Source organism: Aplysia californica, unplaced genomic scaffold (genome assembly GCF_000002075.1).
Source record: "Aplysia californica isolate F4 #8 unplaced genomic scaffold, AplCal3.0 scaffold00042, whole genome shotgun sequence".
Taxonomy (NCBI): Eukaryota; Metazoa; Mollusca; class Gastropoda; order Aplysiida; family Aplysiidae; genus Aplysia; species Aplysia californica.
In genome coordinates, this window is record NW_004797312.1 from 753,184 (window position 1) to 766,281 (window position 13,098).

General features: G+C 40.2%; 1 protein-coding gene across 1 annotated transcript in view; it reads left to right on the top strand.

Annotated features, from left to right (window-relative positions):
• Nucleotides 1-13,098, top strand: part of LOC101858920 (protein Wnt-16) — a 121,039-nt gene that overhangs the window by 42,300 nt on the left and 65,641 nt on the right. Inside the window, exon 2 of the mRNA XM_013079170.2 lies at nt 10,899-11,131. Coding sequence (XP_012934624.1) covers nt 10,899-11,131 — 233 coding nt within the window. The remainder of the gene's footprint in view (nt 1-10,898; nt 11,132-13,098) is intronic.

The window sequence follows — 13,098 nt, forward strand, 5'->3', positions numbered from 1 at the left end:
CCCCCCTCTCTCTCTCCCTCTCCCTCTTTCCCTTTCTCAAACACAGTACCTCACGCTTCAAATACCTTAATACAGAAACAACGTCAAGTAAAAAAAAAATAATAAAAAGATCCCGTCTCGTCCCATACAGAGACATTCTCATGATGTTAAGGATTCCGGGTATCACTTTACGTCCCAAACCAGTCCCAAACACGGCAGCACACAGACTAATTACCCGCCTTATCTGATGATGTTGAAGATAAACGTAATTACTCTCTCATAAAACTCGCGGACGAGGAGAATAATTTGTGTGAACTATCTTAACCTGGGTCTTAACTTCGTTCTCTCTTGTTATACATACTCTGTAATGCTTTTTTTTCATATCCTTTCCCATGAATCAACAAATTACCAAAGCGTGCGTGTTTCAAATAAAGTCAAAATTTCATAACACGTTTGGTTTTGTTGTTTTTTTGCTGGCGCCAACCTTGCCATTTTATCAATAAATGAAACGTATCTTCTCTTCAGCCCGCTGCAAACATGTCACTAAAGGTGTGCATATAACACATGATTTTCACTTCGCTATTCCTGCATTTCTAATTGGTCTAAAAACAGTAGTCAAAGCTACATGTTTCTTATAAGCTTAAACTCTATATCGCAAGCGGCGTAGCCGCCAGATAAAAATATCAGCGTCTTTTTCTTATTGCATTAGGCTGATTTTATAGAACGTGCGTTATGGTAACATCCACACTAGCCCGGTTATTTCGAACCGACGTCAGTTCGACTTTGTTGCATTCAATTTGTCGAAAGCTAGCTAATTGGTGTGTTTTTTAAATATATTTTAAACACTTTTTGTGGAGGTGAGGGGGAAAAGCTTGGGGGCGGGGTGGAGTTAGGTCTCTCGCTTATGATATTGCACTGAAGGAAACTTATTCAGGCCAGCAATGTATTTTCGCTGTTAGAAAAGATGAAAGTCATGTATTTTGCTAAGAAGTGAGATGTAGGTGTTTTGTCATCAATCTTAGAAAAGAAACGTGCTAGAGGCGCCGACAGTGAGCCTTGTCTTTTTGAAATTTCATACCGCCTAACTTTTGTACTTTAACGAGAACGAAGCGAATGGATTACCACACTTCCGATTCAAACGAAGGTATAGTTTTAATGGAAATAAAGTCAGTTTATCCTTTCAATTTTCTTTGACTACTGTGTCTTGCCCCTTCAGAATTTCATAAACGATTCGACCCAGCAAACGCGACTGTTCAGACAAGTGCACACCCTATTTAATGATATTCTATGCCTGATAAACTGATAACTAATGGCATTGTTTACCGGCAGTTTAGAGAATTATGGATATCAGGCGGACTGAAAAACTGGCAGCAAACAACAATTTCTGGCTTGGCAAAAAACAAGCAATGACGCATTTGAATTAGAAATGATCTCATCCATCCTGGAAACGGAGTCTCTGAATGGTTCATAAAGCGGGGGAATTTTCTGTCGTATTGACGAGAGATAAGAATGCTGTGGGAACACTCGCTAAAGGTGTTCACTTTGCAAACCAAGCCGTGCCACGGAGGATTATGAAGGAACTGCAGGGGAGGATGTGGGTGTGGCTGAGGAGGGATAGGGGGAGGGGTGGGAGGTGTGTCTTGCTGGCTACGTCGAGGAACAGCGACTGCTGACATAATTAATTATTAATTTAGATAAGCTGTTTCAGAATTAGATATCATATTTATGATAGACCGTAGCATTCAATACGTTTGAAAACATTTTTATCTTCGGCGAACCGCATCGATACCCTGATCAATAACGTCAAGACGAAGTCGCTGTTCCCCGGACAAACTTTTTTGCCTGATGTTGTTGGGTTTTTTTTTGCTGTTTTTGTTTTGTTTTTTAATAGAGCCGCCTTTCCCCGGTGCTCTGGTCTTGCTCACTCTGGGTTGATAGACCTTGGTGATAATAAAGCTATGCCGTCCCGGGAGAGACAAGAGCTTTAGGACGAGTTACACACCACCAATTACGCTCTCTATAATGATGTTTGTTCGTTTGTATAAAGAGATGCGCATCGCCACAATAATGGTCATTTAGTGCTGAGAAAAGGTAAGACAGACAGACCATGTTGGCGCATATTTGAGTATCCTACAAATATCGGCATCAAAATTAAGACACGAGACGTAAAAAGGCGAACAGATTGAAACAAGAGAGGGAAAGCAAAAATAAGTAGGACCACCCAGTGGCGCCCTTCAACCACCTTGTCTCTATAATGATAGAATTTAATAGATTCGGTCTATTAAAGCTTGTCACCTACGCCAGTGGTGAAATAGTAAGGTTCTTCTTTGTTTTGTTTTTGTAGAGGTTTTACAGCCCTTGCAACTACATAAGGTCGTATGAGCGCCAAAGGGGGGGGGGGGTGTCATAAGAGAAGTCCTGACAGGGAATCAGGCTTACTCTGCTCACATCTCTAGCTTCAACAGCACAAAGTCTGCTTCGACTATCAAGGCACCCCGAAAATAGCGGGTCACAAGAGTGTGACAAACATAGTACAATAGAAGTAGAGGAAAAATGACAATAGTAAAGATTAGGAAAGAAAAAGCAGCAGTTCCCTGTTGCAGTTCAGGCACTGTTAATTATGAGCATGACATAGATGAATCAGCCAATTTACAATTCTAATGTGCAGAAGAACATGTTCATGTTCCCCCTTTGGGAGACACTACAGTCAGTGTCACTGCTTGGGGGGGGGGGGGGTTAAGGTTCTTCGCCGTTGCACGTAGAAGATCTGAATTCGATTCATGTGAGGAAATATTGTTTGTCGAGTATCTCGATCATTTTGCTGGGGCGTTGTATCCCTCTCAGTCCGGGTTGGCCTTGATAGAATCAAAATCACTCCGCTTCCTAAATTATATAATCTGAGTCGATGATGGCGTGAAACACCTAGATTTGAAAAAGGCCTTTTCACTACCTAAAAGCTTACTCTATTGCGCTTGACAATATGAGAGGAATACTACATCCCAGCAGAAAGACCAAGATACTCTAAAAGAATTCTCCCCCACTCGGAAATCGACGTCACTTCTTCTGCGTGCGACGGCAAGCGTCTATCCGCCACACCAAAGACAGCTGTCGACTTCACGTCTGACGTCTGTGGTTTTGTTGCAAAACAATATTGAAGTACTCTGTATTTGATTCCAGCACGGGGGCTCTCGTGGTCTAGAGGTTAAGGTGTTCGTCTCTCATCCTATAGGTCCCGGATTCGAATTCGGATAGCGAAGGAACATTTTCTTCTCTAAAATGTTCTCTTTTCACATCCTTTCTTGCTCTCTAACAATATTCTATCGTCTGCTTTTGTCTCCACTTACTGCCCCCACTCCTCAACTCCTTAAATTGCCCCCTCCTCTGGGCTCTTTCAGGACCTTTCTACTGCTACAATTGGCTCCTGCTTACCGCTGTCTTTCATCCACACTCCTGGTCTTATGGTTAGTAAGATGTACACCAAGCCTTCTCGGAGAAGGGCTAAAAATCAAAATTGAAAATTCCCTACTAACTAAAAATGTTTATTGTGTCCCGCGCGCTCATATGACCCGATGCAGTTGCGAGCGCCGTAAAACACTCACCAAAAAAGTAAATAAAAAGATACCGGTACACATTTTTGTTGCACATAACTCAACTGAAAAGCTACCTTTAAGTGCCTGGTAGAAAATTTAAAAGGCTCTTCCCTCCCCAGCTAAGGAATACAATATAGGGAGTGGAGGGGACACGAAAGAGGTGGGAAGGGGACAGAGTGGTGGCAAGCAAACTTACTGCACACCAGCAATTATTGGTGCAGCTCTTCTAATGGACGGTCAATACTTCGTGGCGCAACTTATTGTCAAATATTTCCTGAACTATCAAACGAAAAGTCTCCATTTTTTGCACAATGACTTGTATCAATTTTCTTAACAGATCTTTATTTTTGTCAACACCAATTTTGTTAATTCCTTAATTACTACTTTTTAAAAATCCCTGTGGGTGGTTTCTACTGATTTTAAAAGGTTTACAGCTGGAGCAATGATCAGTATCGCTTTTAAAACAATTCCGTCATATTTTTCTTATCGTGACAATACGCTTATTGGCCTCTGGTTTTGAGAACCTTTAATGGTGCAAAAAAGTTTTCACTATAAAATGTATTTCTTGTAACAAGTTTTGTCGCTAAAAGGTGTCACTGGTGGGTTATGACGTTATCCATATAATGCGAATATGCAAAATGTGTGTGAGAAGCGGGAAGTGCTGTGAACAATACCATTTTCCACGTGACAGAGATTTGTTATAATAATATTATATATTTATATTTATGGAGAAAAGTTTTTTATATATAGCTCCAACAGTTGTGGAAAATATGAATGAGTTAAGACAAACTGATACAAACTGCTGTGCAAATCACGGTTGACATTGATTCTCCCGTTAAAGATGTATTTGAGGATAAGTTGGGCCACTAATTTTGGATCGCGCTATAACGGTGTAACAGGACATACGCGATGTTTACATTGACGTGTCGCTTTCCCCCTTTTTTTGTCAGTCCTCCGTACTTTGTACTTTTATTATTTTTATTTTGGTCCAGTTTAATCAATCCATAAACACAGGAACAAACAAACAAACAGACTAACACACAACATAAATGACCAACGAATAAACAAATAAACAAACAAGAGACAAACCAAAAGAGGACAACGAGGGAGAGGGGGGATGGGGGAGGGGAGGGGGGCGAAATTGTGATGTCCAGATTGTAGAATTTTCTTAAACCATGCAGCACACGTTGGCGACATTAAAAAAGGTGTAGTGACGTGGTGGCATCAGGCGTTTGTCAATTTTGGGGTATTTTGAGTATTTGGAGTTATTGGTATTATCCTAAAGCTTGTTTGTCTTGCTTTATATGAAAAAATATGCATCTACTTTGACTATAAGTTGAGATATTTGCGATTGAAAGAGGTGGGGATTGTTTGGTTTCAGAGACAAAATTAGCGAGAAGGTGGCGGCCGAAGTTTGGTGAATTCCATAGCTTAAGAGTCTTGGAAAATGCAAAAGTACATTTTTGTGCCTTAAATTAACGTTTCAGTAAAATCCATACATCATTTATATGTTTTGAAATGAACATAAGAGGTGTTGAGCCAAAAAAAGCCACATAAAATTCGATAAAAATTGCCAAACGGAAAGAGAAAACCGGTTTCTTCGATTTCATTATTTTGACGAGTGCCTGAATTCACCATGATGCCTCACAAATGAAACCTGTCTACTGTACCCCTTAAATTGTAATTAATATTTTAGCAATTTAAAACAAAAGCTTCCAAGAATTCTGCACAGCAAAGAAACATGGAGTCTGAGAGTTTGAATTCTTGATTAACAGCAAATGTGACACCAGCTTTTCCCTTGAAGTCTGCAAACCCATTCTCAGAAATTATAGTAATATTATAATGATCAATCTATGTTCTCATCTACTATAGCTGTTCCAAAGTGCGTTGAGTCCGAATTAAATTTCATTAGAATCAAAACTAAATGAAAAAGTAAATGTGTTTGCAGAAAGAAATATAAGTGTAGCCTGCTTGTTCCAAGAATTTAAAAAATACACCCCCTCAATACAATTTGTCAAGATCATTCGATGCACTCGATTTCGTCCCACATTTGCAGTACAACGTAACCGATTACCATTCGGTACCTATTATCAACCCTCCTCTCTTTATCTCTCTCTCTCTCTCTCTCTCTCTCTCTCTCTCTCTCTCTCTCTCTCTCTCCCTCTCTCTTAAAAAAATACACTTCTCAATACAATTTTCTCAAGATCATTCGGTGCACTCGATTTCGTCCCACATCTTCGTTTCGCTACCTGTTTTCGTCCCGCTTTCGTCAGCCAAGGGTTTACCCGTTTTCGTCCAACATTTGCATTACAATGTAACCGATCACTATTCGCTACCTATAATCAACTCTCTCTCTCTCTCTCTCTCTCTCTCTCTCTCTCTATCTATCTATCTATCTATCTATCTATCTATCTATCTACCTATCTATCTATCTAACTCTCACTATCACTATCTCTGATGTGCGGGTATAGTAGTGGTGATATTCTGAGACGTACAGTTCTTTTTCTCTACTGTTTGCTGGAAGTTTCAGTCTATAATCTCTCGAGGCAGTGGCAGACAACATGCAACGTTTTACCCTGGATTTATCACAGGACAGATTTGTTTTTGGTACAAGAGTTATAACATGCACGTGTTTTTATCAAAACTGTTTTATCAGAGACATTCATTCTGCACATTTTTAAATCAGATTTTCACGCCGCACGAAATCCCTCTTCCACTTCCTTGTTGATGTGGTTTATAAACAATAAATTTTCCCTGCGCATTGTAAAATCATTTTGGGATCTGGATGGAAAATGCAGTAACCTATAAGTAATCAAATCAATGTGGGGCGAAAGCGGGTGGGACGAACAGGGTATTGCGATATTTTTTTAAAAAAATGGAAATTATGGAACGAAAACGGGTTCCCCCAGATCATTTGAATTATCTCTCCCGTTTTCCTGCATGATATCAGCTCTACAACATGTGACAATTATTGCGTCATTAACAAATGTGCTTTTGATTAAGTCAATAACGATAAATCGTCCTAGCATTTGGGGTGTTCCGATAATTATGTCTGGCTCTCCTTAATGCCGAATCAGGTCTAAGGGTGTGTTTGCGGGTGATTAGTGTCAGACGTTGAGTGTCCTCATAGTTCCCCCACCTCCGTGGTTGCTTCCTCCTTCTTCCACATAGAAAACTAAGGCTGGGCAGGTACTGGTACACAGTACCGGAGTTCCCAGTACTACCGTAAGCGTTGTCAGTACCGGCACCCGCCCTTCAGTACCGGTACTTAACTTGGAAGGTGGAGAAGAAATAAGTCCCACGACATTCATTTTGCAGCAGGGAATGACCGTGATAATGCTCGTGATATAAACACTTGAATACCAATGCGACGACAACAAAGATAAAAAATACTAGTACCGCTACTGCTATTGTATATGGTACATGTGCTCAACAAATCTTTTTTTTTTTAGATTCAACTTCCAAACATTGAAAAAAGCAAGAAAAAATACAATATTTTGATAAATCTTAAAACGAATCAAACAGTTTTTTCTTAATGCGTGTGTGCGTGTATGTGAGTGTGTGTGTGAGTGTGTGTGTGTGGGGGGGGGGGGGGGAGTGTACGAGTGTTTGTATGCACATGAGTGTCGAGTGAAAACCTTTCTTAAGGGCAAAACTTAAGGCCAGAAACCTTGTGAAATTTGGCATTCATTCTTTTCACCTAAAAAAAAATTTAATGAGCTGTGAATATTTCATTAACCCTTAAATTAATTAAACATCAAAATAAAAAAGACACAGTTTTCACGATAATACTAGTAAAGGTCCCGTCAAAATACATGTACACAGATGTTAAGTTGACGTGCAGTCACCGACCGATATATAACAGCTCGCCTTCATAGAATTACAAAGTTTTTTTTCTCACTTTTTGTTGGCTGTTTTCATTTACTAACACCGTGAAGTCGGAAAATATTATACTATTTGCTCTATCAAAATGGCAAGATTATTCTCGGCCGTTATCAAGATATTCAAAGAACTGCATTCGAAAAAACTAGACATGTGAAACTCGATTTTTTTAAAACGTCAAATTTCTCAATACTTGGTACAGAGCAGACAAAACTTCGTAATTTTATGGTAGCGAACTGCCGATCACCCAAAGCTTTAATCATTGCCTCTACTCAAAAGCAGCATCCCCCTAGTTTAATGCCCCCCCCCCCCCCCCACAATTATTCACATACGAACTTAAGCTTTTGTGCGACCTGTTGTACTCTAGATAATATGATCCTCTCATTTAATAGGTCACGGGTTCGAAACCTGATAGTGACAGAAAAAAAAATGTTTTCTCAATTTTCTGCTTCCAACTCCTTTAATGCTCTCTGATCAAGTTCAGTTATCTGCTTTCATCTCCCCTCCCCCCACCCACCCCCTCTTCCCACTCCTCAAGCCTCCTGACTCTCTTTATCTTCTACTCCTTGGCTATTCGTACTGCTAACTTTCCGCCACACTCACTGTTCTTAAGGTAGGTGAAATTGAACGCCTAGCCTAATCAAAAAGGGCGAAAAATCTCGGAGGTCCTGTATTCAAGTTGCGCACATTAAAGATTCCTTGGTGGTCCTAAAATCGATAAGAGTAGGCTTCGGCCGCCACTCGGGTAAAATTCAGAATTCATTCCTATCAAACTTAAAAGGTTTAATGTGTGCCGCGCCCTCATTTGACCGTATGCAGTTGCGAGTGCCGTAAAACGCTTACCAAAACAAACAAAACAAAAGCTTGAGCTTCGTAAATGTCAAAAACACAAAATAGTTGTTAACTCAAAATTAATAATTCATAAGAATGTGTCTTGGTTTTAGTTTCAACTCCTGTTTTGCCACTGTACGATTATTTAAAAAGCATGACTACCGAACTGAACATTCACGTTCAGTAGGTCCGGCCCAAGCCTTGGAAATTCACCCCAAACAACCCAAGAATAACCCAGCCTCAATAGGTATTCGAACAAGGCTCATCTTCTTCATATCCTAGCCAGATACCATCGGAGATAAGGACGACTTACAACATGCGTGTCTGCCAAAACTGTTAACAACCAGCAAACTTCACTGAAATCTCATACAACCTTTAACAATTCGCTACCTTAGAATTACAAAGTTCTATCTGACATTTTTGGCTGTTTTGAGTGACTAAGACCGTGAGTCAGAAACCAAATGCTCTATCTGCTTTATCAAAATCGTAAGATTATTCAGTCCTATTCAATATATTCAAAAAGTTGCAATCCAAAAAGCTTAATATATTGTAAAACTTTAAATCTTTAACGTCAAATTTCTCAAAACTAGGTACTGAGCAGATATAACTTTGTACTTCAGAGGTAGCGAATTATTAGCCAGGTGGCACTCGTCCTTGTGATACGCCCACGAGATGTCAGTTATCATGAACCACATCCCCCACCGTTTTCTCTCACGAGCCTGGGGTCAAGGTACCATGCACGTCCTTTAACTCTCATGTGTTATGTTTAATCAGTGGCTGACCAAAAGCTGTGTCGCGGTACACTTGGTCGCTTTTAAGCACAAGGGGCTATCCCGAAAAATGCTGTTTTGAGAAAATCGAAGGTAAGGTTTTGGACCCTTGTTCAGTTTCTTTAAAAGACAAGGAGATTTTTCTCTATAACTAAACAAATATACACATCAATGCTACCAACTTCTCTTGTAGGCAGGGCAATGCCCACTTTTGGTGTAGGTCAAGATTTCTGGAAAAGCCCGAAATCTGGGTTAGACCGCTTGTTCTTAACAGCGACCATTTTAAACTGTCATACACAACTCAGACATTTAGATTCAGAAAAAGAATACAGATTTGAGATAACTTTTTGAATAACTATAACCTGATGTTTTTAAGTACCATAAAACAGCATGTATCCAGGCGTTGTTGAAGGATAAAAAAATGTGTCCTCTATGGTTTAAATTTGCCCGAATCATTCCAACGTCTGGAACACCTTTCAATTATTGACATCATCCGTGTTTCGTTTCGGTTCATTTTTATTTTTTAAATTCTGAAGTACATTTCGTAGATGCTTATACATCTAGTGCCAGGGTCAAGATAACTATGCTAAAATCTGAACATTTTCAGCATTCCCAAACCCTTAACTTGATAACTTTATAGCCAAACAAATTGATAATAAATTTGCATGAAAGTTTGATTGCAAAAGTCTTCAGTTAACAATGATATAGCGTGAGCGTATGTACCTAAACAAAAATCTATATTAATTGTGAGGGTTTCAGGTTCACTGTGAAAGGGTACCATAAATTAAAGTAATACTATTTGATCCACCTTTATTTGGAAGACTTAAGCAGTGTGCGTCCATCAGATTTTGTGACCTAGAAATATCGTTAAGTGCCACAGGAACAATAATAATAATAATAATAATAATAATAATAAATAGCATTCGTACAGCGCATATTCCCGCTCAACAGCAGGCTCTATGCGCTTTACACTATATTATTACCCCAGCAGACCATAGAACACTTCGAAACATTCTCAGCTTCCCGGGAAGCATACAGTGCAAGCAGCTGAGTAAGCGCTCAAATACTAACAAACTGACAAGATCTTTCGCTGTCTATAGCCGGGTACCCACTCCCACCTGGGTGAAGTGAGGAAAATTCTTGTAAAGTGCCTTTCCCAAGGACACAACGTCGGGTCCCTGATGGGATTCGAACCCACGACCTTACGGTTGCGAGTCCGAGAGCCTAACCACTAGGCTACCGGCGACACAACACCTATTCACACGTATAAACTCACACGATCACATTCTGTGCATGCACGTTCCCTGTACCTAGAGCACTCACATCGGACCACCTTTACCTCTACATTCTCTCCCTCACTTTGGCGAAAAAAAACAACTTATACCAGGAAATCATGGTCTTGGATCTACTCGAAAGATGTGTCGAGGTTTTTTTTCAGTAAACAAAAGTGCTACCGCGAATTATGTTCATAGCTGGAGTTTCCTTCTAACTGAAAAAAATTGTATTTATTTCTAGCGTTGGTAAATTTACAACAGTTATCACAGTTCTTTAATTTATAGCCGAAACTGCCCTAACGGCCGCCTGTTACCTGTATAAAACAATCTCCTGTAGAAACAGACACTTCCCATTCCCCCTTTGCTGTTTTTGTTTTCGTTTTCTTTGTTTATTTGTTTGTTTTTGTTTTTTTATTTTTGTTTTTTGTTTTGTTTTGTTTTTGGATTGTTTTTTATACTGTCTCCTCCCTAAGACGACCACTTTCTCCTCGATAATGGGGGGCCCTCTGAGTGAGTTTTGATTGCACCTCACGTAATAAATAAATGAAAATTCACTTTTCCTCCGCCCTCAGGTATCTTGGAGTAGCCTCTCTGGCCGGCTCGGTCCATGACGACACCTGCAGCGAGGTGCCAGGACTCGTGCGTGAGCAGCTAGAGGTGTGCAAGGACAACCCGGAGTCCCTATTGTGCATCAGCGAGGGCGCCCGGAGGGGAATTTTGGAGTGTCAGAGCCAGTTTCGATTTGAGAGGTGGAACTGTTCTACGGAGAAGAATTATACCGTGTTTGGGCCTTTGTTACGGAAAGGTAGGATTGCTACATGGGGTGTTGTTGTTGTTGGTGGTGGTGCTGTTGTTGGTGTTGTTGTTGTTGTTGGTGGTGGTGGTGATGTTGTTGTTGTTGTTGTTGTTGTTGTTGTTGGTGGTGGTGGTGGTGGTGGTGATGGAGTTGTTGACGTGGAACTGTTCCACGGAGAAGAATTATACCGTCTTTGGGCCTTTGTTACTGAATAGTAGGCTTGGTGCCTGGTTGTTGGTGGTGGTGTTGTTGATGTTGTTGTTGGTGGTGGTGTTGGTGTTGTTGTTGGTGATGTTATTGGTGTTGTTGTTATTGTGTTGTTGTTGTTACTGTTGTAGGTGGTGTAAGTGTTGTTGTTATTGTGTTGATGTTGTTGTTGTTGTTGTAGGTTTTGGTGTTGTTGGTACCGTTAGTGTTGTTGATGTTGTTATTGTTGTTGTTGGTGGTGGTGATGGTTGTTGTTGGTGGTGGTTGTTGTTGGTGGTGGTTGTTGTGGTTGTTGTGGTTGTTGTGGTTGTTGTGGTTGTTGTTGTTGGTGGTGGTGGTGGTAGTGGTGGTGGTCTTTTTGTCCTTGTTGTTGTTGTTTTTGTTGTTGTTGTTGTTGTTGTTGTTACTGTTATTATTGTTGTTGTTGGTGGTGGTGGTATGCTGGTGTATCTGTGCTTGAGTATGTATGTGTGTATGGGGGAAGGAGGGTGTGGCAGAGAATGTTTGTTTACATGTGTGCGGGTGTGTGTATGCGTGTATGTATGTGTGTCTCTACTCTGTGTGTGTGTGTGTGTGTGTGTGTGTGTGTGTGTGCGCGCGCACGCGCACGTACTCGTATGCCTGTGTATGTGCGTGTATGTGTGTTTGGTTCACGTTCGTATTTATATTTCATTCTCTACCTTCCCATATTTCACTAGTTTTCGCATTTCTCTACTCTCGCGTAGTAAGAGTCAGCGTACCTGCGTTTTTGGTACTCTGACACATTGCCTAAACATAGACCTCCCATATCTCAGTACTTCAAAGGCGGCAGACATATTTCTATAGCATGTAAGTCGAGACTTCTTCTACAAGTGGTACGTGGAAGCCGGAGAAAGCTAAGATGAATAAGTCCAACACAAGATGAATACCAGACGTGTGTCTCACTTCCTTTTGCTCACAAGTTCCTTGTGCGTAATAAACGCGGTGCTCGGAATGAAAAGGGATTGGGATGGGGGAGGGGGGGGGAGAGAAAGAGAGAGAGAGAGAGAGAGAAGAGAGAGAGAGAGCTACACCTGAAGGCTATCTCGCTTATTACTGGACCAAATTTTACCAAACTTCACACATATAACAACCATAGTAAGGAGTCTTTAAATCCCCAATCAAATTTGAGAAAAGGTTTCGTTTCCATGGATACAGCGGCCATATTGGATTTTGTTGACATGTCTTACGTAATGAATACCGCACTTATCGCTCATGGAAATTGAATGATTTTTTGCATGCGTGTTTATAAACATTAGATCTAAAAATTCGTGTGTTGTTTTTTTCCTAAACGAATTAGAACATTTTAAATTATTTTTTTCCTGAGGCAGTATTCAAGTTTTCAAAAAAATCCTTAAAAATCCACACTCCAGACACCACCAACAAAAATCTATTCCATATATAAAAAATTAAACAGACAAAAGTTTAGTATTACATCTTTTCTTCATTCTGTGAAAGTTTCATGAAGATTGGATGAAAATTGGTGGAGCTATTCAAAAAAGTATAGAGAAAAGTCGCGTTTTGAGAAAACGGCCGATAAAGAAAAATAAAATACTGACTTTATGAGGAAATGGCGGTGACAACCATGCCTGGTATGGGATAAAAATACGGTTTTTGGGGTTCTGATATGATGAAATAGTTGTAAGAGAGGCTGAGAAAGGTAAAAATGCCTACAATTCAAATTCCATAATTATGAGCCGAATTTTGACTTTTGGGGGTGGAGCCCGAATTTTGACTTTTGGGGGTGGAGC